The sequence below is a fragment of the Cnephaeus nilssonii genome, assembly GCF_951640355.1.
Source record: "Cnephaeus nilssonii genome assembly, chromosome: 8".
Classification (NCBI taxonomy): Eukaryota; Metazoa; Chordata; class Mammalia; order Chiroptera; family Vespertilionidae; genus Cnephaeus; species Cnephaeus nilssonii.
In genome coordinates, this window is record NC_137079.1 from 37,549,457 (window position 1) to 37,576,060 (window position 26,604).

Here is a 26,604-nt window from a genome sequence, read left to right on the forward strand (position 1 = left end):
CAATCTGAGAAAAGTAATCAAGTCATCACATCTTGTCCTGTATCTTGGGAAATGACTCTCTGCATATGAACAGGGACTCAAACTGTAAAACTATATTTGATTTCAAGTTTTAGGGGTTTAAAAAAATTAAAATATAATTCTATCCAAAGCAAAAGAAACAAACAAAAAAAGGAGTTTTTAGGAAAGCCCCTGGCTTACTGCTGGTACCCTAAAACACGCATATGCCTATATATCTGTATTAAGAACACATTCCTATTTCCATGCAGATATTTTTCAAGAAGTCATACTACCAATTACAAGAAATATATCTGCAGTGTATAATTGTACTAAGAAAAAAAATGAAAATGTGTAGGATAGGTAACTTGGTATAAATCATCAATATTACTATTATTAATAACAGCAACAAAAGCTTACATTTATTGAGTGCATACTGTGTCTAGAAACAATAAAATTAATTTTTATAAAATCCTCTAGGAAAGTAGTATTATTATCTCAATTAACAGATGAGAAAATCAGGCTTAGAGATGTTCCTAGCTTCTATCTTAGAGAATGAAATCTGTATCATACCACCCATATTATAATGCCTCACTTCAACTTTAGCTACCTTGTCTCAATTTAGATATCTTCATTCAACTTTCCTCCCTTTTCCAAAGTATATGCTTTGCAATATTCTCTTGCAGTTACTTTCCAAATTGCCCAGCTTCAACCAGGAGCACTTTTATATGTATCAATGATTCAAGTGATAAAATCTGGTTACTGATGACTATCTGGTGAAATAAACTTTAAACACAAGAGTCAGGTCTAGTATCTAAAGTACTAAGAAGTTCAAAAGGCTTACCCAAAACTACCCAAAAGCTAATTTGGCTTTCAAATAGTTTTGCTTAATAATATTAATGTCATAATAAACCAAATCTCTGGTAGTTTTGAGGGTTTAATGTCCTTCAGAGTAGACAAAAAATATTTTGACGTAAAGAGCTATTTATATACCAGTATATAAAAGCCTAAGCAACTGGAGCGACCCAAACGACCAGTCGCTATGATGCGCATTGACCACTAGGGGGCAGGCGCTCAACACAGGAGCTGCCCCCTGGTGGTCAGTGTGCTCCCACAGTGGGAGCACCTCTCAGCTGACCAACGGGCACCAGATGCAGGGCTCATGGCTGGCAAGTGCAGCTGCGGCGGCACGAGCCTCTCCCATCACGAGTCAGCGGCAGGTGCAGCAGGGCCGGGATGAGCGGGAGTGGCAGGCAGGAGCAGCAGGCAGTGTTGCACTGCCGGTTTCGGCCCAATCCCCACAGGCCATGCCTAGGGACCCCACCAGTGCATGAATCCGTGCACAGGGCCTCTAGTAAAATACATTAAGTTTACCTCCAGACTTCACCATCGTGCCATACCAAGCAGTCATATACCGGGCCAGGATCACTATATTTTTTCTCAAAAGAATTTAGCAATTCCACTTGACTTTGAAGCTCCTCTTTGATTAGTTTATTTACCTAATCAATGGGAAAATACATTAATATTAGTATATTTTGTACTCTTGAAAAGTTGTATTAATACATAACCAAAGACACTGGGACCTAATAGTAGTTATTTTACCGTGGAAAATTTTAAGAAATTTTGTTTTTTATATCTATGCAACTTGTAGTTCAATTTAATGATGCAGGCATCAATTAATATATTAAACATTTAAAAAAATAATACTTCTTTTACTCAATCTTTCATTCAATCACTCACTCCACTGACTTGGAGAAAGACACTATATTTTATGTTGGTGATGTCATTTGGCCAAAACATGTTTTGGTAACATATCCTTTATCTACATTACTCATTTTCAAAAGTAATTATAAAATTGCTATAAATAGGTTATCTATCAACTTTTAGATTTTTATATTGGGACTGTTTCCATTTAAAATCTGTTTCTTAAGAACCCAATAATAGAAACCATGAACTGTCTTATCTCTTTTAGAATATACTACATTAAGTATATACTATATACATTATCATGTACATATAGGCTATTTAACCATTTTAATCTACAAAAATGAGAATTCCATATGCTTCAACCTAAGTATTTTTTAACTACATACTACACTGGACTGCTCTACATTCACTGAATGGTTCTAGTGAATAAAAATTTAATTTTCATTAATTCCAAAAATCTTAAGTTAGCACTTGAAATGCTACATTTAATCTGCGTAATAAGAGGCTGAATTAGGACAAATAGTGATCTAACTGAAAATCATACAGCTGTTACGAAAAGGATGCTGTACACAGATTAAATAAATATAAATAAATGTGTACAGAGAGCTACACAGGCCAGTGGTTCTCAACCCCAGCCTGCATTCTAATTAAAGCTCATGAGGAGCTTTTAAAAATGTCTGCCTCCCTGCAAAGTGTTGATGTAATTCTTCTCCAGGCACAAGCACTGGCCGTTTTAAAGCTCTTCATATGATTCTAATATGCAGGCAGGGTTAAGAACCACTCATTTGATTCAATTTTTATTAAGAAAAGGTACACACATGCATTAAAAGAAAACTTTAGAATGATAGAGTTGTTGTTACCATCCCTGGAGGGTGACATTTTAGAGGCTTCCACACTGGCTATTTTACATACCTGTGTTGTCCAAAAGTCTCTGCAACTAACAAATATTTTCTACATAATAAATATATTATTTTTATTTTATAAATTAACTTTATAAAAACTACTGGCTATTTAAGGATGTAGAACAATAGGAACTCTCATATACTTCTTGTGGTAACATAAATTGGTACAACCACTAATGACTTCCTCTCCCACAAAATAAAAAAATGCATAAGAATGTTCAAAATAGGATAGGGTCAGGGTTGTGGTCTCTGCCGACAGGTTGAGATTAAGGTAGTGGGGTCATTGGTCATTTTATCTGATTCTGATGCTAGTCATGTCATTGCTTCATCTGGTTTTGCTGCTTCTCTGGGTCTGGTGCTGAAACAATGAGACCTAGATATTACATCTAGGTTTTTTATTGGTGATGTTAATCCTCACCCAGGATATTTTTTCCATTTATTAATTTTTTTTTTGAAAGCAAATGGAAGGGATGGAGGGAAGAGAGAGAGAGAGAGAGAGAGAGAGAGAGAGAGAGAGAGAGAGAGAGAGAGAGAAACATCGATGTGAGAGACATTTCTATTGGTTGCCTCCATACATGCCCTAACGAGGGTGAGGAATCGAATCTGCGAACCAGGTACCTGCCACTGACTGGGAATCAAACCCAAGACCCTTCAGTGCCTTGACCGATGCTCTAATCACTTAGCAACACCAACAGGGCTGTTATCTCTAGTTTGACCAAAACTCTGTCTCTGGTCAACAGATGTGAGGCTTTGTTCCTAAGATATCTGATGCTCACCAGAACCTCACTTTCCTGAGGGCTAATGCTTAGGGAGTGGTCATGCAAGGGAGAAGGAGGCAGGTGAGTCAGGGTGCTGGATGAGCCAGTTTGAATCGGCCACCTGCCTCAGTTTTCCCATTTCACCTGCCAATCAATTTTCCCAGCCTCTTATTATTCTGCCTCAAAAATATGCTCAACATCACTAATCATCAAGAAAATGCAACTCAGAACCACAATGAGAGCCAGGCTGGTGTGGCTCGGTGGTTGAGCGTCGACCTATAAACCAGAAGGTCACAGTTCAATTCCTAGTCAGGGCCCATGCCCAGGTTTCAGGCTCAATCCCCAGTGGGGGGCATGCAGGAGGCAGCTGATTGACAATTCTCTATCATCACTGATGTTTCTAGCTCTCTCCCTTCCAGAAATCTATAAAAATAATAAAAAAATAAAAAATATGGAGATTCCTCAAAAAATATTGTAGAAGTAGATTTTCAATATGACCCAGAAATTCCACTTCCTAGCATTTATACAGAGTAAATGAAAACACTAATTCAAAAAGATATCTACACCCCTATGTTCATTGTAGAGTTATTTACAACAGCCAAGATATGAAAGCAAATTAGGTATCCATCAATAGGTAACTGGATAAAAAAGATGTGACAGATATATACAATGAACTATTACTCAGCAATAAAAAAGAATGAAACCCTGCCATTTGTGACAACATGGATGGACCTAGAGGGTATTATGCTCAGTGCACTAAGTCAGACAGAGAAAGACAAATACCAAAGGTTTCAGTTATATGTAGAATCTAAAACAACAACAACACACACACACACACACACACACACACACACACACACACACACAGAATATTCAAAATAGTATTTTTCTTAATAGCCAAAAACTCAAAACAAAGAAAATATCAATATGCAGAATGGATATATAAATTGTGCTCTATCCATCAAATAGCAAGGGAAGTGAACAAACTATTTCAATACCCCAAATATGGATGAATCTCACAAATATACTACGTGAGATCAGCTACACATGAAAGAACGCACACTGCATGATTTCAGTTTACAAAATTCAAAATAGGCAAAATCATTCAATAGTTTTAGAAGTTAGGATGATAGTTGCCTTTAAGAAGGAACAAGAAAGCAATAACTAGGAAGAGGCATGAGATGCTGCTGCTAATATGCGAATGTTCATTTTGTGATAACTCATGACTACACACTTAGATTTAAGTGCTTTTACATGTTCTTATATGCTCAATAAGTTTTTAAAAATTAGTACATATGTGAACTGATTTCAGATAAACACTAAAGAAAAAATGAGTAAAACTAAACAACTTAAAACTTGTGGGGGAAAAAACAGTCTATTAATAATTCTCTAAGAACTCTATGGTACAGGGTCCTAAAGTAATGTTTAAATAAAAATGACGAGCACCAACTTGAGAAGGGGAATTGTTGGCAACATCAAATTCTTCTTGTTTTCTACAAGCTTCTGCCAGGGCCATTCTGTGAGCAGGGTCCCAGATTTTTTCCTTCCGTTCTTTCTGTAAATACAGAAAAATTACCTCCCAATGAGGTTGACAAATATTTGGGTAAACATAGGCATTTATTCATATGTGGACCTAGTTGTTATCAGCTGTGACGTTACATTATTCTCATAAGGAGGGTAAAAAAAATCATTTATAATCAATTTGATAAAGCAATGAATGGATTATTAAAAAATGATTTCATTCACTGCATCTAGGTTTTAAGAGAACAAATTTATCAAGACACACCCAAATGTATTTTTATACATTGTATGCCACAATTTAAATCCTTCGAAGAGTAAATAATACAATGTCAGATAACTGAATTCCCAGTCAATGAAAGTAAAAACAAACAAACAAACAAACCTGTATTCTGGGACCTTACAGAACTGAACAATGTCTCAAGTTAAGTAGAAGCACAGGACAGGAGGAAGATTGCAGCTGCATTTTGATGGACATGCAGGCTTCCTCAATTTCCCCCCTCGCTAGCATATTAATTTCTGATCCTCTTTGACTTGATAGGTTTATTTTTTACTGAAATTGGTCTTACCTTAATCTCCATTGTCTTTAACTCCCAAGGAAAAAGTCCTTTCCAGTAAAATAAGCAACTGAGCTAAGGAGTGCAGGGTTCAGCTTTAACTTTATCACTCTATTTTTGTATGTTAATTTGTACCTCATCAACACAGTTGATTACATTTAATATAGTGCAAAAAAAACATTGTGCTGTATATGTGTACTTCAGCCTGAAATTTTAAAATAAAATGGTACCAAATAAAAGTTAGGTGCATTATTTTTTGTAATAATGATTGGAATCTAACAAGTATTGATTATTATAAATGTAATATATCTTCGTATGGTCCATCGAACCTTGAAGAAGCAGATAATGATATTACGATTACATAAAAGGACCCATAGGTCTTGCCCTTCAGGCTCATTTTCAAGGTTTACATATCATTTTACAGTTGAAGCCCTGAACCCTGTCTACATCAGCAACTAGTATCATAGCCATCTTCTACAGTGGTACTGTCAAATACAGGAGCCACTAGCCACATGGCGCTTTTTAAACGGAAATTCTAAAATATTACATCAATTAAAATTTCAATTCCTTAGTCATACTAGTCACATTTCAAGTTCGCAATAGCTACCTGTGGCTAGTACTACCATATGGACAGATACTGAACATTTTGAACATTTCCATTGTCACTGAAAGGTCTACTGAATAGTGCTGCTTTAAAGCAGGCTCCTTATCCCTCAATTCACAGCTTTACTTCTTTAATGACAGATTTGTGCTTCCTATACTGCAGCTGCTTTAGGTCTGAGTAACCCTTTCCTTAATACTGAATAACCAACTGGAATCAAGGTTAATCTATGGAAAAATGGGACAAATGGTCATAAAAGCTAAAAAGTCTGGATTTTAAATCAACTGTCTTTAATCGTTTTGAGGTTAAAAAAAAAAAGTCTTTCAAAAATACAATGAAAGGTATATGCCATTTCCCAGAAAAACACATATGCCCAAACATTTAATATAATTTCAGTGTATCCAGTTTCCCTAAGCTTATGTATGTATTCAGTATTAAGAACAATGTCTTTAATAGGTAAAATTCCATTTAACAGAATCTCTAAGAAGTCATTGTTTAAAAGTCTCCCATCATCCAAAATAATTAAAAGTTAGTGAGAATTTGTAATTTTTTTCTTCAGTAGGAATAAAATTTGAGAAAGAAGATAAATCAGTGATACTAGATTGAACATCACCTGTATCCTTTCCTTGAGAGCCTTTGGATAGAAGTCGTAGCCATTTTTTATCCCAATATGATATCTGCCTGAGGGATTTGTCCAGCTTGCAGGAATCTATAGAAAAAAAAGTAAATTATTAATGCACCAAATGCTTCCCAATTCCAATGACTAACTTACTGGAGAAAAATGTATTTCACTTATATCCTAATGGCTCAACTTGGATGATTAGGCTCACATACAGAGCACTATTTTTAATATTCTAAAGTGCCACTTAATATCTCTCTGGCTCCTTTTATCTCAAACATAAATAAGATGATTCAACTAGAACACCCTTCATTTACACAATGCTTCATAGTTTATAAAGTGCTTTCAACATGTGCAACCTTATTAAACCACTAAGATCTTTAGTTCTTAAGCATCAATGACACCTCACCTCTCCCTTCATCACTCTATTGCCCATCAAATAGTTGGGAGAGGAAGCAATTTACAGAACCTCTTAATCTTAGATTTCTTGTTAATAACAAGAGCTTCACTGGGCTCTAAGATATAACAGAGATAATGCCTAGAAGCTAAGAGCTCTTTGCATTAGTAAGAAAAAAGTTCTATAAGATCATTTTAATTATATATAACACTAGAGGCCCGGTGCACGAAAATTCGTGCACTGGGTGGCAGTTTCCTCAGCCCGGCCTGCCCCCTCTCACAGTCTGGGAGCCCTCAGGGGATGGCCTACTGAGCCTGTGGGGAACAGGCCTAAGCCGAAGTCTGGCCTCCCTCTGCAGGAGGTGAACAGGAGGATCAGGGGAAGGTGCTACGTCCATCACCCCGCTGCTGCTGCCAAAGCCAGCCACCGCCAGGGCTGCCGACCTTCGGCCCTGGCTTCTTAGCGCTGGCCTCGCCCCCCGCCCATTTGTGTGTGTGTGTGTGTGTGTGTGTGGGGGGGGGTGTTAACAATCTAGGACCAGGCCGGCTGGGGGAGGGGCTGTGGAAGGTTGAGGCACCTCAATCACACCCCGTCCAGCCTCTGCAGAGGCTCCAGGACCGAGGGGCGCCCTGACTTGACCAGGCCTGCAGGGGAGGGCAGTTAGGGGCAATCAGGCTGGCAGGGGAGTGGTTAGGGGGTGATCAGGCTGGCAGGCAGAAGCGGTTAGGAGCAATCAGGAAGGCAGGCAAGCGAGCAGTTGGGAGCCAGCAGTCCTGGATTGTGAGAGGGATGTCCGACTGCCTGTTTAGGCCCGAACCTACCAGGCAGTCGGACATCCCTCGAGGGGTCCCAGATTGGAGAGGGTGCAGGCTGGGCTGAGGGACACCCCCCCCCATGCACGAATTTCGTGCACTGGGCCTCTAGTAGATTTTATAATAGTCTTTTCAACTATCTCAAAGTATTTAAAAATAACATTAAAGCTTTTAACTAACAAAATGATGTAAGCAGTATGGCCAGTTTTACAAATGGAGAAAGCAAAGAAGCAAAAAGAAATTGCTTGCCCAAACAGAAAAGTAGGAAAGAAAACTGGAATATAGTTCTATTATGGAAACCAAAAAATTCAGCGTAATATTCAGAGTATGCAATTTACAGTCATATAAACCTGGCTATGAATCCAAACTCTTAACTAGGTGAGACCCACAGGCTTCTTAACTCATGTTTAAAAGGAAGAACATAATCCCTACCTTATGATTCTCATGAATAACAAAATGCACTGAACATCAACCAAGTTGAAATGTCAATAAGGAAAATGCGGAGGATTCAAGCTCTTTGTAATCATCCTATCTAATAAAAGAGTAATATGCAGATTGACCATCACTCCAACACACAATATGGCTGCCCCCATGTGGACACAAGATGGTCACCACAAGATGGCCAGCAGGGGAGGGCAGTTGAGAGGGACCAGGCCTGCAAGGGAGGGCAGTTGGAGGCGATCAACCCTGCAGGGGAGGGCAGTTAGGGGTGACCAGGCCAGCAGAGGAGGGAAGTTGGGGGCAAACAGGCTGGCAGGGGAGCAGTTAGGCATCAATCAGGCTGGCAGGGGAGTGGTTAGGGGGTGATCAGGCTGGCAGGCAGAAGCGGTTAGGGGCAATCAGGAAGGCAGGCAGGTGAGCAGTTGGGAACCAGCAGTCCTGGATTGTGAGAGGGATCCCAGATTGGAGAGGGTGCAGGCTGGGCTGAGGGACACCCCCCTGCCCCCGTGCACGAATTTTGTGCACCGGGCCTCTAGTAGGATCTATAATCATTAAGAACAGCTTTTAAATGTGTATAAATTATGAGGTCAAACTCTCAACCACTCAGAGTTGGTTCACTCATCAATTCTCATTTGCGCAATATCCTTAACCAACTCATCCTCATGTCTCTCATCAAATTGTTCCCCATGTAGAAAATTTTTGGATGAAATTTTCTCACAACTAATTAAGGAAAAAGAATCACTCACAAAAATTCAAAGATATACTGACTTTTTAAAAGCCTGCATATAAGTAATCATTTCTGAATGAATTGGACTGTCTGGAGTATGAGACATTTCAACTATGTTGGCATATAAACTAGCACTTTTCATTCAAAACTGAACCTTCTTTAGACAATAGGAATTCTAAGCTCGAATGTTCTTGCAATAGCCGATGACATAACAATAATAAAGTGTTGCAACAACAAAACGTTAAGTAATCACTAGTTGGCAAATTCAAAGAATATTTAAACACAGGTGTGCTACTACACAGTGGACTTTGTAACCTTAGGTTAGTGGCAACTTCTTTTACTAAGAGATTACAAAAAGCCCTGAACTATAAAAGGATTTAAGGCATGGGTGGGGAACCTTTTTCTGCCAAGGGCCATTTGGATATTTAATAACATCATTCTTGGACCATGCAAAATTATCAACTCAAAAATTAGCCTGCTAGCCAGGCTGATGTGACTCAGTAGTTGAATGTCAACCTATGAACCAAGAGGTCACCAGTTCGATTCCAGGTCAGGGTATATGCCAGGATTGCAGGTGCGATCCTCACTAGGGAGCCTACAGGAGGTAGCCAGTCGATGTGTCTCTCTCATCCATGTTTCTATCTCTCTCCCCGCCTCTTCCTTCCTCTCTCTAGAAAAGTCAATAAAAATATTTTTTTTAAAAATTGGCCTGCTAAATTTGGTCAAACATTTAATTAACTCATCCCCTAATGCCTTGTCAGGGCCAGACCAAATGATTTCTTGGGCCTTATATGGACCTCAGGCCAGATGTTCCCCACCCCTGATAATGGAATAACTAATTATAAGAACTGTGAAATGAACAGCTGTTTATTTAATTACAATTACTTAACATATATGTAATACAACCCTGGCCAGTGTGGTCCAGGTGGTTGGAGCAGCATCCTGTGCACTGAAAAGTTGTGGGTTCGATTTTACCAGGGCCCATACCTAGGTTTGATCCACAGTGAAGGTGCATATGGGAGGCAACCAATCGATGTTTCTCTCATATCTTTCTTTCTCTCACTCACTCTCTCTTTCTCTCTCTCTCCCTCTCACACACACAACCTTCTCCTCTCTCTAAAATCAGTAAAATATATCCTCTAATGAGCATTAAAAAATTTAATTTAATTTAAAAAATAAAGTATATGTAATACAATAAAAATAATCTGATAGACATAACTTGTATTTATTAAAAAAGCTCAAAATCTGCAGGTTCCATGCAACCAGATACTTTTGTTCTTAAAAGCTTTCTTTTTTATTTTATTTTTTAAAATCCTCACTGGAAGATATGTTTACTGACTTTTACGGGCGGGGGCGGGGGGGGGGGAACATTGATGTGAGAGAGAAACATTGATTGGTTGCCTCTTGTATGTGCCCTGACCAGGAATCAAACACGCAACCTTTTGGTGTATGGGATGGAGATGAAGCTCCAACCAAATGAGCCACCCAGCCAAGATAGCAACCAGATATTTTTCTTTTCAAATCACTACTATATACTTTCCTCACGGAATACTTAGCTACAAAAATTAAACTAAAAAAAAAATAAAAATCAGAAATTAAATTATGGTTCTGATATCTAACCTTAACCAAGTTAGAATAAAGCTAACTATTCTTTATGAGGCAATTACGGAAAATGTCATTTTACCTATTTGAATATTCTTTACAAATGAAGACATTTTCAGTTTCTTTAAATATCAAAACTTTATATTTTGACCATTTTAAGTTGGTATCTTTAAAATGGTTTTAATTACATGATCACTATAACATAATAAGACTGATTGTCACACAAGAAACAGAATCTCTTAAATTACTCATTACATCTCTTTTTCCCTGGGTCTTTAAAGATACCTAACAAAATGAACATTTTCTTATGAGTCAAGTGTCATCCTTAGTGTTAATATTCCATGCAGTGAAATCCTAGTAAAGAGGTCTTTTTTGCCTCCAAACATCATCACATTGGGTGTTAGGACTTCAACATATGAATTTTGGGGGCGCACAAACATTCAGTCTGTAACACATGAAAAAGGAACCAAAATATTAAGGTCTGTTGTCTGCCTGTGATAGGCAGATTCTAAGATGACCCATGCCCTTGTATAGTCCTCGCTGCTTAGTGAAGACAGGATCTATGAATATCACACCTGTGATTATATTAGGGTAAGTAATATGGTAAAGATGAAGGATATTGCAAATACAACTGTGGTCCCTAATCAAGTGACTGTGTTAATCAAAAGGGAGATTAGCTTTGTGGGTGTGAACCTAATGGTGAGCTCTTTAAAAGAGAGACTGAGGCCATTCCTGAGGTCAGAGATTCTTCTGTTGGCCTTCAATAAGCAAGCTATCAGGACAAAATATACTGTGCCAACATCCATGTGAACTTAGAAGAGGAGTCTCAGACGAGGCCACAGTCCCCACCAACACTTAACTGCAGTCTTGAGAGACCATGAGCAAAGAGCTATGCCTGGACATCTAACCCATGGAAACAGTAAGATAAATGTAGGAATGTATATGATTTTAAGCTGCTAACTTTTTGTTACTTTGTTATGCAGCACAGAAAACTAACCCATTGCCACAACAAGCTTTCCAGTAGATAAGGCTTAAACATAATTCAGACAGATAGTAAAGAATGGAAAAAGTTAAATATAGCTCTTTACACACATAAATAACCACAAACTTATTTCCCAAACTAATTCTGCTTATTGGTTTAAAAGATGAGTACTGAATCAAAGTCAAATTCTTGCCATCTAACAAACTCATTAGCTAATACTTTATGAACTGGTCTATGATTGTTTTCCAATTATTTTTCATATTTTTTGCTTATTCCAGCCTTTCTACCAATCATAAGGAACTAGAGGCCTGGTGCACGAAATTCGTGCATGGGAGGGGAGTCGAAGGGGGAGGAATTCCTCTCAGCCTGGCCTGCGCCCTCTCGCAGTCCAGGACCCCTCGGGGGATGTTTGACTTCCGGCTCAGGCCTGATCCCTGGGGGAGCAGTCAGACATCCCTCTCGCAGTCCAAGGCTCTCGCAGCTTGGGACCCCTTGCTCCTTACTGTCCGCCTGCAGAGGAGGCGGGAGAGGCTGCCACCACCACCGCTGCACTTGCCAGCCCTGAGCCTGGTTTCTGGCTGAGTGGCACTCCCCCTGTGGGAACGCACTGACCACCAGGGGGTGGCTCCTGCATTGAGCATCTGCCTCCTGGTGGTTCAGTGCATGTCATAATGACCAGTCGTCCCATCGTTCCATTGCTTTGCATATTAGGGCTTTATTATATAGGATAAGACAAAGCTAATCACTTAAGTCTGTAATTATTAAAGCTTTAATATTTCATGTTCAAGTTCCCAGAAGGGCTAGGAAAAGATGAAGGCAAAACTGTCATCTGGTCACTTTTCCCATTTTTCTATTCAAAACTTGAAAGTTTAAGAATTTGGCAATCACATTGGGAAACACACACACACACACACACACACACACACACACACACACACACACACATTCTAAGCCTGCTATCAAACAACAAAACAATGACTTCCTCAAAGATGACCCCTATCAACCCCCACCCTCCTGGTATTCATGCCATTGTAAAATCCCCTCCCCTTAAGTGTGTGCTGGAATTAATGACTCACTTCTAATGAAAAGAACATGGTCAAGTGTCACTTCCAAGATTAAGAACGTGACAGAAATAATAGGATATCACTTCCAAGATTAATTTATAAAAAGACCATGCCTCCATCTTGGGGATTCTCTCTTGGAGTCCTTCCCAGGGGGAAGACAGCTGCATGTTGTGAAGGAGACTTGTGGAGAGATCCTAGTAGCAAAGAATAAGTCTGCCAATAACCACTTGAGCAAGCTTGGAAACTGAATCCCCTTTCCCAACAAAGTGGAGCCTTCAGATGAAACTGCAGCCCTGGCCAACAGCAAGCTCAGAAGAGATCTTGAATGCGAGGGCACCCAGCTAAGTCACACCCAGATTCCTGACTCACAGAAACTGAGATAAAAAATGTTTATTGTTATAAATCATGAAGTTTTAGAGTAATTTGTTATACAATAGCTATCTAACACTCACCATACCATCAAATATAAGCTAAAAATATTAGTTTGAGATGACAATACAAAAAATGGAAAGAAAAAAAAATCCATTAAAAGATAAAAGCTCCAACCTGAAGCACTCTTCCTGAAAGGCCAATAATTTCACCATCTTTTGGCTCTACTACTGTAGCAGTATTCACATCACCACTTCCTGTTGTGTCAATGATATCAACAAGTTTTGGTTTTCCATCAGATGTAACCTAAAGAAAATTAAAGAGAATTAAAGTATGAGTTATAGTTTTAAGTTTTTATCCTTAAAAAACACACACAACAATGCCAATCCTCATGTGTGTGTGCGTGTGCATAGGTACACATATATAAAACATCCTATAAAAATCTGCATTTGTTATAAAAATAACTGAATTGTTTTAAACCAAAAGTTTGATAACACTAAAAAGAAAATTTACTCCTGGAAAACACCACAGAATCCTTCAAGTGGTTTCACATACTTAGTTAATAAACATATACTGAGCATTTACTATAGACCACACTCTGTTTTAGGGTTGGGAATATAATAATGATCAATACACAAAAATCCCTGACCTCACAGATCTTATATTATACAGTCACTAAACAAGTAAAAAATATAACACGTCAATTGGTGGTAACTACTATGGAGACAAATTAAGCAGGAAAAGGACACAGGAAGTATGGGAGTTTTTATTTTAATCAAGATGATCAAAAAAGGTGTCACTGAAGAGGTACCACTTGAGAAAAGATCTGAAGGTGAGCTTGGAGCTACGCAAGCACAAACCTTTAGGGGAAAAATGTTTAATAACACTTCATTATTGGATGTTATAAGCACTCAAACTTCATATAAATCCAAATTAAAATTTAACACTAAAACTTGTTTCTCACCAGGCTTTGCCATCTCAGGAAGTCAACATACAAGCCAGAAACTTAAAAGTCCTTCTCTGGCTCTTTAGTTTATCCCCCACATCAAATCTGTCAGGAAGTCCTCTTAATTCTACTTCTAAAATATAATTCAAATCCACCCTCTTCTCTTGATTTTCACTATCAGTACCCTCCACTAACCATGCTCTCTTGCTTTCATAGTAAAATGCCAGTGTCTCTCGTGTCCATTCTTGGCCCCCACAAAAATCAATAGCCAAACAAACTGTATTATGCCAGTCCTCCACTGAACACACTGGTATGGATTCACTGTGTGCTCAATATAAAAAGCCTTTGCCAGATGTGACCCTTGTCACTCCATTACTCATGATTCTCACCCCATTGGCCTCCTTACAATTCCTGGAATATTCCAAACTTTGTCCTGCCCCACAACTATTTGGACAGGGTCCTTCTGCTTAGAATTCTCTGTCTCTTCAGTCTTTCCACATGAATTTAAATCACATCTTAGTTTTCTACTAAAATGTCACCCCTTCAGAAAAGTCTACCTGTGACTTCTTTTAAGTGACTACCATCAAAACCTGATTCTTTTTTTCTCACTGTATCTGGTTTCCTGCACAGGATTTTGTATTATACAGTTAAGTGACTTCTTCTTTGTTTTTACTATTAGAAAATAAGCTCCATAGGGCTAGGACTATTTATATTTTATTCACCAAACCTAGGAGTGCCTGTTAGGTTCTCAATACAAATTTAATTACTGAGTGACCTGACACTAATTAATCAGCATTAAGACTATTTTCCTAAAGAATGGTTTCTTGGCCAGTCCAAAAACTTTCAGTTAGGCCATGCTGACTGCTATAGACAACAATCCTATATAATAAAGAGCTAATATGCTAATTAGACCAGACAGCAGAAAGACCTTCCAGAACCACCAGTGGGCGGGGCCGTAGGGCCGCGAGGCGGCGGGCTGCAAGGGCTGAGGCAGCTGAGGCTGCGAGGGCTGAGCCCCTTGCACGAATTTCATGCATTAGTCCTCTAGTAGTATTATATTTTCATATTGCTTTTATAAGACAAATCATTCCTGGGATCTTCCTAGGCTAGGGGATCTGTAGCAATAAGCTTATCTATACTGAATTTCCAGCAGGAATCATGTGCAGACACAAGGAGGACTGAGAAAAAGAAGACCCATACCCTTAAGAAAGAAATAAGAATATAAAATAATGCCAAGTGTGATAAGAGCACAAGGTCTTGGGACTCCTTTTCCACCTGGAGAATCCACACTCTTTAAGATAAGCCTTAGTGTCCCTTTCTGTGTCACCTGCACCACTGGGTCCCACAGAACACTTACTACAAAAGGCTACTACCCCACAAAGACTGAGAGTCATAACAGTTATACCAAATACATAGAAACAAACACAAAGAGAGAGCTAAAATGGAGAGACAAAGAAACACCCCCAAATGAAAGAAAAGGAAGATTCTCCAGAGAAAGAGCTAAATGAAATGGAGGCAAAAAATTTATCAGATACAGAGTTCAAATTAATGGTCATAAGGATATTAAAGAAACTTAGTGAGAACTACAACAGCATGAAAAAGAAAATAGAAACCATAAACAAGAACCAGTCAGAAATTAAGATACCCTATCAGACATACACTGGAAGAAATTCAAAGTAGATTGAATAAAGTGGAGGATTGAATCAGTGACTTAGAAGACAAGGTAGAAGAAAAATACCCAATTAGAGCAGCAACAGAAAAATAATTAAAATACAGGAGGATAGTTTAAGAGAACTTTGGTACAACAGGAAATGTAACAACATCCGCATCATAGAGGTGCCAGAAGGAAAAGAAAGGGAGCAAGGAATAGAGAACCTGTTTAAAGAAATAATGACAAAATTTCCCTATCCAGGTGAAGAAAAATCACACAAATTCAGGAAGCACAGAGAGTTCTAGTCAAGATGAACATAAAGAGATCCACACCAAGACACATTCTAATTATAAAGTTATAAACGTTAAAGACAAAGAAAAAATCTTATAGCAGCAAGAGACAGAAAGTTACCTACAAGGGAGTTACCAATAGACTGTCAGCTGATTTCTCATCAGAAACATTACAGGCCTGAGGGACTGGGAGGAAGTACTCAAAGTAATGAAAAGTAAGAACTTGAATCCAAGACTACTCTATCCAGAAAGGCTATCATTTAAAATTGAAGGCAAAATAGGAAGCTTCCCAGACAGAAAGAGGTTAAACGAGTACATTACCACCAAATCAGCACTACAAGAAATATCAAAGGGACTACTTTAAGAAGAAGAAATCAAGAGAGCAAGGAACATAGGTATAAAGGAAATGTGACAAAAAATAAGTACTGACCTATAATAACCTTAAATGTAAATGGGTTAAATGTCTCAATCAAAAGATATAGGGTAACTGGAAGGATAAGAAAACATAACCTGTGTGTGTGCGTGTGTGTGCGCGTGTATGCAGTCTACAAGAGATCCCACCTCAGAGCAAAAGATTCACACAGACAAAAAGTGAATGGATGGAAAAATATATTCCATGCAAATGGAAATGAAAAAAGCTGGGGTAACAATAATCATATCTGACAAAATAAACTTCAAACTAAAAGCCATAAAAGAGACAAAGAAGGTCATTACATAATATTTAACCCTTTGCACTTGCTTGCTTTTTTCTCGATTCCTTTATTCTAAGGCTAACCGTGTAGAGTCACACTCGACATCCGAGTGCAAAAGGTTAAAGGGATTGATCCAACAAGAAAATTTAACCTTTGTAAACATATATGCACCCAATATAGGTGCACCTAAATATATTTAATAATAATAATTTTAAAAAACAAACCTCTTAAAAAACTTTAAGGGAGAAATTGACAGCAATACAGGTATAGTAGGAGACTTTAACACCCCACTGACAGCTACTGGATAGTTCTCCCAGACCAAAAAAAAAAAAAAAAAAAAAAAAAAATCAGTTATAAGGATTAGAAAGAGAACAACAAAAAGCCAGACTAAGTAGAAGGAAGGAAATATTAAATATCAGAGCAGAAAAAAAATGACATAGAGGCTAAAAAAACACACAGCAAAATATCAATAAAACCAAGAGCTCGCTATTTGAGAAGATAAACAAGATTGATGAATTGCTAGCAATGAAAAAACAAAGAGAGAGAACTCAAATAAAATCAGAAATGAAAGAGTTGAATTACAACTGACATCACAAAAATACAAAGGATTGTAAGAAAATACTACAAACAACTATATGCCAATAATTTGGACAACCTGGGTGAAATGGACAAATTCCTAAAAATATAAAATCTTCCAAAACTCAATCAAGAAGACTCAGAAAACCTAAATAGACCTATTATAAGAATAAATGAAATTGAAGCAGTAATAAAAAAATATTCCCAGCAAACCAAAGTCCTAAGACTGGATGGCTTCACAGGTGAGATTTACCAAACATTCAAATAAGAGGTAACACCTATCCTCCTCAAACTATTCCAAAAATTCAAGAGGAGTGAAGACATCCAAGCTCTCTGTATGAGGCCAGCATTATCTAAATTCCAAAACTAGATAAAGATACCACAAAGAAAGAAAATTACAACCCAATAACCCTGTCGAACATAGATGCTAAAATCCTCAACAAGTTATTACAAATCAGATCCAGCAATACATTAAAAAGATCAGACACCATGACCAAGTGGGATTTATTCCAGGGAAGCCAGACTATTACAACAGATGCAAATCAATAAACGTGATTGATCACATAAACAAAATGAAGGATAAAAATACAATATCAACAGACACAGAAAAGCATTCAACAAAATCGAGCATCCATTTATTATAAAGACTTTCAGGAAAGTGGGAACAGAGGGATCATACCTTAACATAATTAACCTTTTGCACTCGGATGTCGAGTGTGACTCGACACGGTTAGCATCGGTAGCAGGAATAGAGAAAAAAGCAAGCAAGTGCAAAGGGTTAATGCCATATATGACAAACTTACAGCCAACATTATATTCAACTAGAGGCACGGTGCATGAAAATTCATGCACTGAAGGGGGGGGGTGTCCCTCAGCCCAGCCTGCTTCCCCTCACAGTCTGGGAGCCCTCAAGGGCAGGAAGTGACCCAGCGATCAGGGGAAGGCGATGCCCCCATCACACCTCTGCTGCTGCCACTGCCGGCAGCGCAAGCCTTGGCCAGCCCTAGTTACCTGAGCCTCGGGTGGCCCTGGGCGGCTGGGCAGCTGCCATCCGAGGCTTGCCTGTGCCTCAGGCCTGCCCTGGGCAGCTGGGTGGCTGAGGGGACTGGGGGACTGTGGAGGCAGGCGCGCAAAGCGGCTGGGCCCGCCTGCCGCCCCAGTGGGGCTGAGGGGACTAGGCGCCGCCATCTTGTGGCTGTGGGCGCTGCCATCTTTGAGGGTGTGGCAGTCAATTAGCATGTTCCCTCCTTATTGGCTGTGGGTGCCGCCATCTTTGCAACGGTGTGAGGGTCAATTAGCATACTCCCTCTTTATTAGATTATTAGATAGGATGAGAAAAAACGAAATGTGTTTCCCTAAAGAACAGGAATAAGACAGGGCTGTCTTCTTTCACCACTCTTATTCATCATAGTACTGAAAGTCCTAGCCACAGCGATCAGACAAGAAAAAATAAAAGAGGCAACCAAACTGGAAAGGAGGAAGTAAAACTGTCATTATTCGCAGATGACATCATATTGCACATAGAAAACCATAAAGACTCTACCAAAACACCTAGCCAAATTTTTTAAAAATATATTTTTATTGATTTCGGAGAGGAAGGGAGAGGGAGAGGGAGAGAGAGAGAAACATCAGTGATGAGAATCATCAATCACTGCCTCCTGCATACTTCCTACTGGGGACCGAACCCACAACCTGGGCATGTGCCCCTGACCGGAATCGAGCCCAGGACCCTTCAGTCCGCAGGCTGACGCTCTATACACTGAGCCAAACCAGCAAGGGCAACCCCACCAAATTTAACAAATGAATTCTACAAAGTAGCAGGATACAAAATTAACATCCAGAAATTGATGGCGTTTTTATATATCACTAATGAATTCTCAAAAAGAGAAACTAAAAAGAAAAATCTTATTTACCACTGCAACAAAAACCTAAGAATACTAGTAAACTTAACCTCAAAGATACAAAATCTGTACTCAAAAAATTGTAAGAAATTGGAAAAAAAAATAGAGAAAGATACAAACAAGTAGAAACATATACCGTATTCATGGACTGGAAGAATTAACATCATTAAAATGTCCATACTACCTAAAGCAATTATTCATGGACTGGAAGAATTAACATCATTAAAATGTCCATACTACCTAATCCCAATTAAAATACCAAAGGCATATTTCACAGTTCTAGAACAAATATTCAAAAAATGTATATGGAACCACAGAAGGCCCTGAATAGCCTCAGTAATCTTGAGGAAGAGCAAAATTGGAGGGAACACAATATGAGATGTCAAACTATACTACAATGCCATTGTAATCAAAACAGCCTGGTACTGGCACAAGAACAGGCATATAGACCAACGAAACAGAACAGAGAACCCAGGAATCAGCCCAAGTCATTATGCTCAATTAATATTCGACCAAAGAGGCAAGAGCATACAATGGAGAAAGGATATGTTATTCTCTTCAATAAATGGGGTTGAGAAAATTGGACAGGTACATGAAAAAATGATACTAGACCATCAATTTGCATCACACACAAGAATAAACTCAAAATGGATAAAATATTTAAATGTAAGTCACAAAAGCAAAAAAATCCTAGAAGAAAAGATAGGCGGCAAAATTTCAGATGTCTCACATAGCAGTATTTTCACTGATACATCTCCTAGGACAAGAGAAACAAATAAACAAATGGGAATACATCACATTTAAATGCTTCTATAAAGCAAAAGAAACCATCAACAAAATGAATAGGGAGCCCACTTTATGGAAGAACATTATTTGCCAATGATACATCTGATAAGGGGTTAATTTCCAAAATATGTAAAGAACTCATTCAACTTAACAAAAGGGAAACAAAAAATCCAACTAAAAAATGGGCAAGGGACCTAAATAGACACTTCTCCAAAGAGGACATACAGATGGCCAAGAGACATATGAAAAAATGCTCAAAGTCACTAATCATCCTCACTAATCATCCGAGAGATGCAAATTAAAACTACAATGAGGTATCACCTAACACCTGATAGAATGATTACTATCAATAAATCAACAAATGCTGGCCAGGATATGGAGAAAAGGGAACCCTTGTGCACTGCTGGTGGGAATGCAGACTGATGCAGCACTCTGTGGAACAGTATGAAGTTTCCTCAAATAATTAAAAATGGAACTAGTTTGACCAGCAATCCCAATTCTGGGAATATAACTTAAGAATCCTGACACACCAATCAGAAAGAATGTATGCACGCCCCTGTTCATAGCAGTGTTATAAATTTATAACTAGAGGCCTAGTGCACAATATTTGTGCACTGGGGGGGGGGGGGGAGAGGGGGGAAAGGGAGGGAGAAGAGGGAAGGAGGAGAGTGAGGGAGGGAGAGTCCCTCAGCCCGGTCTGCGCCCTCTCACAGTTCGGGACACCTCGCTCCTTACCACTTGACTCACTACTCCTTAGTGCTGCCACGGAAGCCGGAGAAGCTCCAGCCACCGCAGCTGCACTCGCCAGCGGTGAGCCCGGCTTCTGGCTGAGGGTACTGACCACCAGGGGGTAGCTCCTGCATTAAGCGTCTGCCCCCTGGTAGTCAGTGTGCGTCATAGTGACCGGTCGTTCTGCCAGTAGTTCCGCCATTCGGTCGATTTGCGTATTAGGCTTTTATTATATAGAATAATTAAGAAGTGGAAACAGCCCAAGTGCCCACCAGTAGATGAGTGGATAAAAAAAAGCTGTGGTACATTTACACAATGGAATACAGGGTGGCTGAAAAGAAAGGATTTCTTACCCTTTGTGACAGCCTGGATGGACTTGGAGATTATTATGCTAAGTGAAATAAGCCAGACAGAGAAAGACAAATATCACATGATCTCACTTATTTGTGGAATCTAACGAACAAAATAAACTGCCGAACAAAACAGGTCCAGAGGCATGGATGCATGGAACAGACTGACAGACTGCAAAAGGATGGGGGTGGGAAGAAATTAACCAAAGAACAGACATGCATATATGCATAACCAATGGACACAGACAATAGTGTGGTAAAAGCTGGGGAGGGGCAGAGGCTGGTTGGATGGGGGCAAAGGCAGGGCTAATGGGGGAGATATGTAATACTCTGCAATACTATCAAACATAAAATAATAAAAAATAAAATAAAATTTTAAAAGCTCTGCAGTTAAGGTATACGTGAAAAGAGAGGAAAAGTCACTAGGCACAGATTTTTTTCTTTATATGGCAAAGCAAGGGGGTGGCTGAGGGACTCCAAATCTTACTCCAATCATGTTGCCATGGAAAACCAGGGGCTGATAGCTTTGTTAGGGGCTGCACAGCTGTGGTTTTTATGTGTGGTAGTTCTCAATCTGGATGTTTATTCCTTGGGGCTGTCTATACAAGTATTTTAATAGTACTAAGAATACAAATCACCTTTCTCATTTAATGAGTAAACAACTTGAGATCAAGTAATCACAAGAGATCACTAACAGTCAGACACAGATCCCTCTCATTAGAAACCTCATTGTGAGCAAAGGAAGAAAGCCTAATGAGATTTAATGGCTTATTTAACACCAACTATTGATTGGACTTTACCTACTAGGATCTCTTTCTCATTCAAAAATGTTTTATACAGTATATGCTATTTTCTATCCATGTACTTCTTACTTCACCATTAGACAAAAGCAACCACTGCACTGGAGATAATAAGTCAAAAAAGGAAATTTAGAATTAGGAATGAGAAGTTTTAAAATGGCAAACCCGCTGAGAATTTTGCAACAGAGTTCTGGGAGAAGGAAAGAAGGAAATTGAACTGCTGACATTAGAACTATATCCCTCATCTTTCAGGAGAGGGAGCTGTCACAGGAGAAGGAGGGACTGAAGAAGACAGGGACAGTTATTTTGAGTAGAGCTAAAGAAATCAACAACCCCATGTACTTGGGGTGGGGGACTGAGAAATGCTTACTGGCCCATCAAGCTGGCTGCACAAAACATAAAATGTCCAAAGGTTTTCCCCAAGAGTCAAGAATCTAGGTTCCTTTTTATCTCCACTGAAATAGTTATGGTGGAAGAGTTGGTAAGGCTTAGAAGGCATCCATTAAACATTTGTAGAAGACCAAAACAAAAGGGGGGAAGGGCTCACAAATTATCACAAACAAAACATGAATGTATAAATATTTACTTGAAATTTCATGGAAGATACTGACAATATTGTCTTAAGCAAGGGAAGATAGTTTATAAATAAATACTATTAAATGACTATTATTCTGAAAACATAATGAATGAACAAATCAGGCTTTGATTTCAAAAAGCTTACAAGCCAGTTAGAAAAACAGATGATTAAAGAGAAAGCTGCCGTGTAAGACAACGAATAACGAAGGTAAAGACAGAATCTATAAAAGCATTTAAGAACACAAAACCCAGTTTGGGAGAATAAGGAAAGGTTAACTGAAGAAGAATAAAAATCAAAATGAATTACGTAGCATCCATTAGTAACCAATTATATATAATGATATTTTACTTTATTATATTTTAGTAAATAAAAATAGAAAGACTTTCTTAGGACTACTTACAACCTCTTTCCCCAAACCATTTTATCTCCATGATAAAATTATTTATCTCCATGATACATTATCCATTCAGTAAAAATAGTCAATGACACACATGTGATTCTGAATAAAATTAGACATATGCTTTCAAAAAATTTTAACATAACCAGGAAGAAGGTATGTAAACAGAATAAATGCTGAAATGAAACATCCTCAGTGCTATATGGGCATATGAACAAATTGCTATGATTTGATTTTTATAGAGAGAGGAAAGGAGAGGGAAAAACATTGATGTGAGAGTGAAACACTGATCAGCTACCTCCTGCATGCCCCTACAGGGAACCGAGCAAGCAATCCACGCATGTGCCCTGACCAGGAGCCAAGTGGCAACCTTTTGGTACACCGGACTACACTCAACCAACTGAGCCACACCAGCTAGGCCATTACTTGGAAATATCTAATGCATATTTATCCTTCAGATAGTTGGGTGACTTAAGACCCAGTATAAACTCCTTTAACTAAATATCCTTGCTTTAAAAAAGCAGTGTTTAAACACTTTTCTTGAGCACTTTAAAAAGTCACATGTAATTAACCTCAATCAATTTCATAGTGACACTGGAGGATGAGAATTACTGTTACTGTATGGAGAGTAATGGAATAATTTGGTAAGCAGACATGGGAAATTCTACTGAAGTATTTTTACTGAGATGGTACTCACCTAAACTCTTGTGATCCTGACAAAGAACCAGTGAACCATTTACCCCAGCTGCACTCTTCCCACTTATCCCTCCCTATAAAAAGTATACATACTGCCCGAGCGGGTGTGGCTCAGTTGGATGGGAAGAGTCCTCCCCTACACTAAAAAGGTGGCCAGTTCCATTCCAGGTCAGGGCACATAACCCAGGTTTCCGGTTGGATCCCGGAACAGGCTCATGGGGGAGGCAATCAATCAATGTTTTCTCACACTGATGTTTCTCTGTTTCTCTCTCTCTCTCTCTCTCTCCCTTCCTCTGAAAAACAATAAAGAAAAAAAATAAACATATTCCACAACAAAATGGAAACCATTACTGCTGTAATAAAGCCTCAATGAGGTTAGAGCTGTCGTTTTTAAGTCTTCAGAGTTATACTAGAACAACTAACTGCACCACTAGATCTACCAGGAGGGGACTCATTATCTGCTCTTCTTCTCATTCACCAAGCTGCCTGGTTGGTGTTCTACTCCAGAGTGCTGCTAAAGAACTAACAGGAGGAACCTGTTCTCTAGTCAGACTGGTTCCCTTTTCCCCCTGCATTACATCCCAGCCTCCAAAATGCTACCTCAATTATTAGAGCACAAGAGAGGGTCCAGAGGAGGGAGAGGCATGGGAGGAAGAAGAGAATTATTCAATTTCAGTGTTTAGTGTAGAAAGGGGGATTAAGATACACAGATGAAGAACTGAAATAAGGGAGAGATCAGCACACACTAGGATTACCCAGGTTAGACTTTCAGGAGATGGATCTGGAACAAGATCAGTGAAATTCTGTTTATTACTGGATTTCAGTAACAGGCTAAGACTAAATTTACATAAGTCAAACTTTGAAAACTTTAAGCAGAATACGTTTAATCCAGAGACACCTTCTTTAAAATTACCTTTCAGTATGGCACCCGGATCTAATGATTATAAAGGTGCCTAAGGCAAAACTAAGTAATGGTTTAAGTTTTTATTAAAGTATGTTGTCTTATATTTGGAGGCTAAAAATATACATAAGTATAATTTAATCAAGTCTGAAGTTCTCCAAAACCAAACTAAATTAAGTTGTTCTTATGTCAAATAAAGACCAAGTTAAGCCAGGCGTCTCAGTGACCCTAAACCAGTACGTTGCAAAAGATGGTTTAAAATAGAATACAGAAAACTACCAGAGGAAACAATTCCGGAAGTTGACCGAATTATCATCGTGACACCCGGCTTTCGCGTTTCAAGATACACACTTCTTACCAAAACCAACCTCCCAAACTCAGCAATAAAAATGAGTTCTGATAGGTCATCTGCCCCTTTTCTCCCCTCCCCAGCCCCCGCCCCTCAACATATAACAAAAATTGTAAAAATCCTCATTTGAAAATAGACACTGGCCGGCGCCTGGGGCACGAGGCATCTGCGGAGCAAGGCAGTGCGATGGGCGGGAGCCCGAGGGCCCGGGCCCGGCAGCACCCGGGCAGGAAGGGGCTTCCCGGGGCACAGGCGGACCCAGGCACCCGACCAGCCGCGCCGCTTTTGTCTGGGCCGGATCCCCGAGCAGCCGGGGCGCCGGGCCTCCCGGCCCCTGGCCCCCCCGCCCGGCCGCCGCGCACTCTGTGTCCTCGGCTTCCCTCCAGCGCCCGGCTCCCGCTCGGCCTCCGGGCTCCAAGGCTGCGCCCCTCCGCGTCCCCGGCCCCCCGGCCGACCGCGCTCCGTGCCCCACGCCCTGCCTCAGCGGCTCCAGCACCTGCATTCCCGGGGCCCCGGGGTCAACCCCCGTGTCCAGGACGGCGATGAGCACCCCCCGTCCGTCATACTCCGGGTAGCGACAGAGGAAGGAGGCGGCCCCGGTCTCTTTCTTGGGCAGCAGGCCGTGGAAGGGGAAGGGCTCCTCGGTGGCGGCGGCGGCCATGGACGCAGGCTGGAAGACGAGGAAAAAGGCAAACTGCCAGGCTGCGCGCGGAAGACAGGCGCGAGGACACCCGGGCGGCCGCGGGCCTAGGCGAGGGCGAGGGGCGGGACCAGCCGCCCGCCAATCCCGGCTCGCCAGGGTGCGGCGGCCAATCAGGAGCTGAACGTCAGCTAACGGCGCGCACTCAGGAACGCTGCCGAGTGCGGCCCGCGCCGCAGAGAAGGAGGCGGGGCCTGAGAACGGGCTGGGGGATTCGGTGCTGGAACCTGGGGCCTTAAAGGGACTAGGACGCGGAATCGGCTGCAGCGGGCTGGCCTCGAACCCAAGGGTTCGTGGGGCTCGGGCGGAAACGCTCCTCTAGGGACGGGGTGGGAAATGGGCCAATCTTCTGGAGTATTCGGACTCCCCTCTCCCCCGCTGGCAAGCGATGGTTTCCGAACTTGAGGTTGTGGACGAAACTTTTCTCCGGTCGGTTTGCGCTTCTACATCAGTTGACAGAAAAGGGAGTCAACTCACGCACGTTAACCCATTAGAAGTCGTTGTGCATCAGCAGAATTCCGGACATACATTTCTAAAAGCGAGTTCTTTGATTCAGTGGCGTGTATTCCCCCGCCTGCCTTGAGTGTGCCCCTTTGCCCCGGGCAGGGGAGGAATCGGGTGAGAGAGCTGCAGTCAATAGGAAGTGAGTTGTGGGTCCTTCAGTCCTCCTAGCCAGTAGCAAAATGTGAAACTGAAGTGGATCCTTCCTATCCTCATTGCTTCTGAAAAACATTTTTTTTTCCTCTTTAAGTTGCAGTTCTTGGTTGCTCCTTAAGGTTCTCCATCCACTCAATTATAGAGTCATAATTTGCAGTTTTTCAGATTTACGGTGGCGGCTATCAATTGTTCCATGATGCACTGGTAGCCCTTTAATGATCTTTATGTCTGTATTTATGCCAGGATAATCTTAGTCTGCGTGTGTGTGTGTGTGTGTGTGTGTGAGAGTGTGTGTGTGTGTGTCCAAGATTTCTTTGGGAACCCGGCGAGGTTTACGGATTCCTTTTCAGAGCAATGTTTTTAAACACATAAAATGAAATGTATGATTACAAAAGCAATTATGTTGAAATATAGTCATCAAATATATTAAAACCACCTTTGTTAAATAGCAATTGTTTTACATATGTGTATATAGTTGTATGTGTGCTTCAAATAACAGTAGCTAGAACCAAATCTAATAAATTTCCATAACTTCAAAATAGTGAAGAGCATAAAT

At 40.1% G+C, this 26,604-nt stretch overlaps 1 protein-coding gene across 4 annotated transcripts in view; it reads right to left on the reverse strand.

Moving 5' to 3' along the window:
• Positions 1–25,473, reverse strand: part of TPP2 (tripeptidyl peptidase 2) — a 92,874-nt gene extending 67,401 nt beyond the window's left edge. Inside the window, exons 1-5 of one of the 4 annotated variants that reach the window (XM_079779060.1) lie at positions 25,188–25,468; positions 13,228–13,356; positions 6,651–6,746; positions 4,812–4,916; positions 1,369–1,493 (exon numbers count right to left, since the gene is read on the reverse strand). In XM_079779060.1, coding sequence (XP_079635186.1) covers positions 1,369–1,493; positions 4,812–4,916; positions 6,651–6,746; positions 13,228–13,356; positions 25,188–25,352 — 620 coding nt within the window. In that variant the 5' untranslated portion in view covers positions 25,353–25,468. Of the gene's footprint in view, positions 1–1,368; positions 1,494–4,811; positions 4,917–6,650; positions 6,747–13,227; positions 13,357–25,187 lie in introns of all 4 variants that reach the window. The other 3 variants (XM_079779061.1, XM_079779062.1, XM_079779063.1) reach the window with 3 other exon arrangements.
• Positions 25,474–26,604: the final 1,131 nt, after the last annotated feature.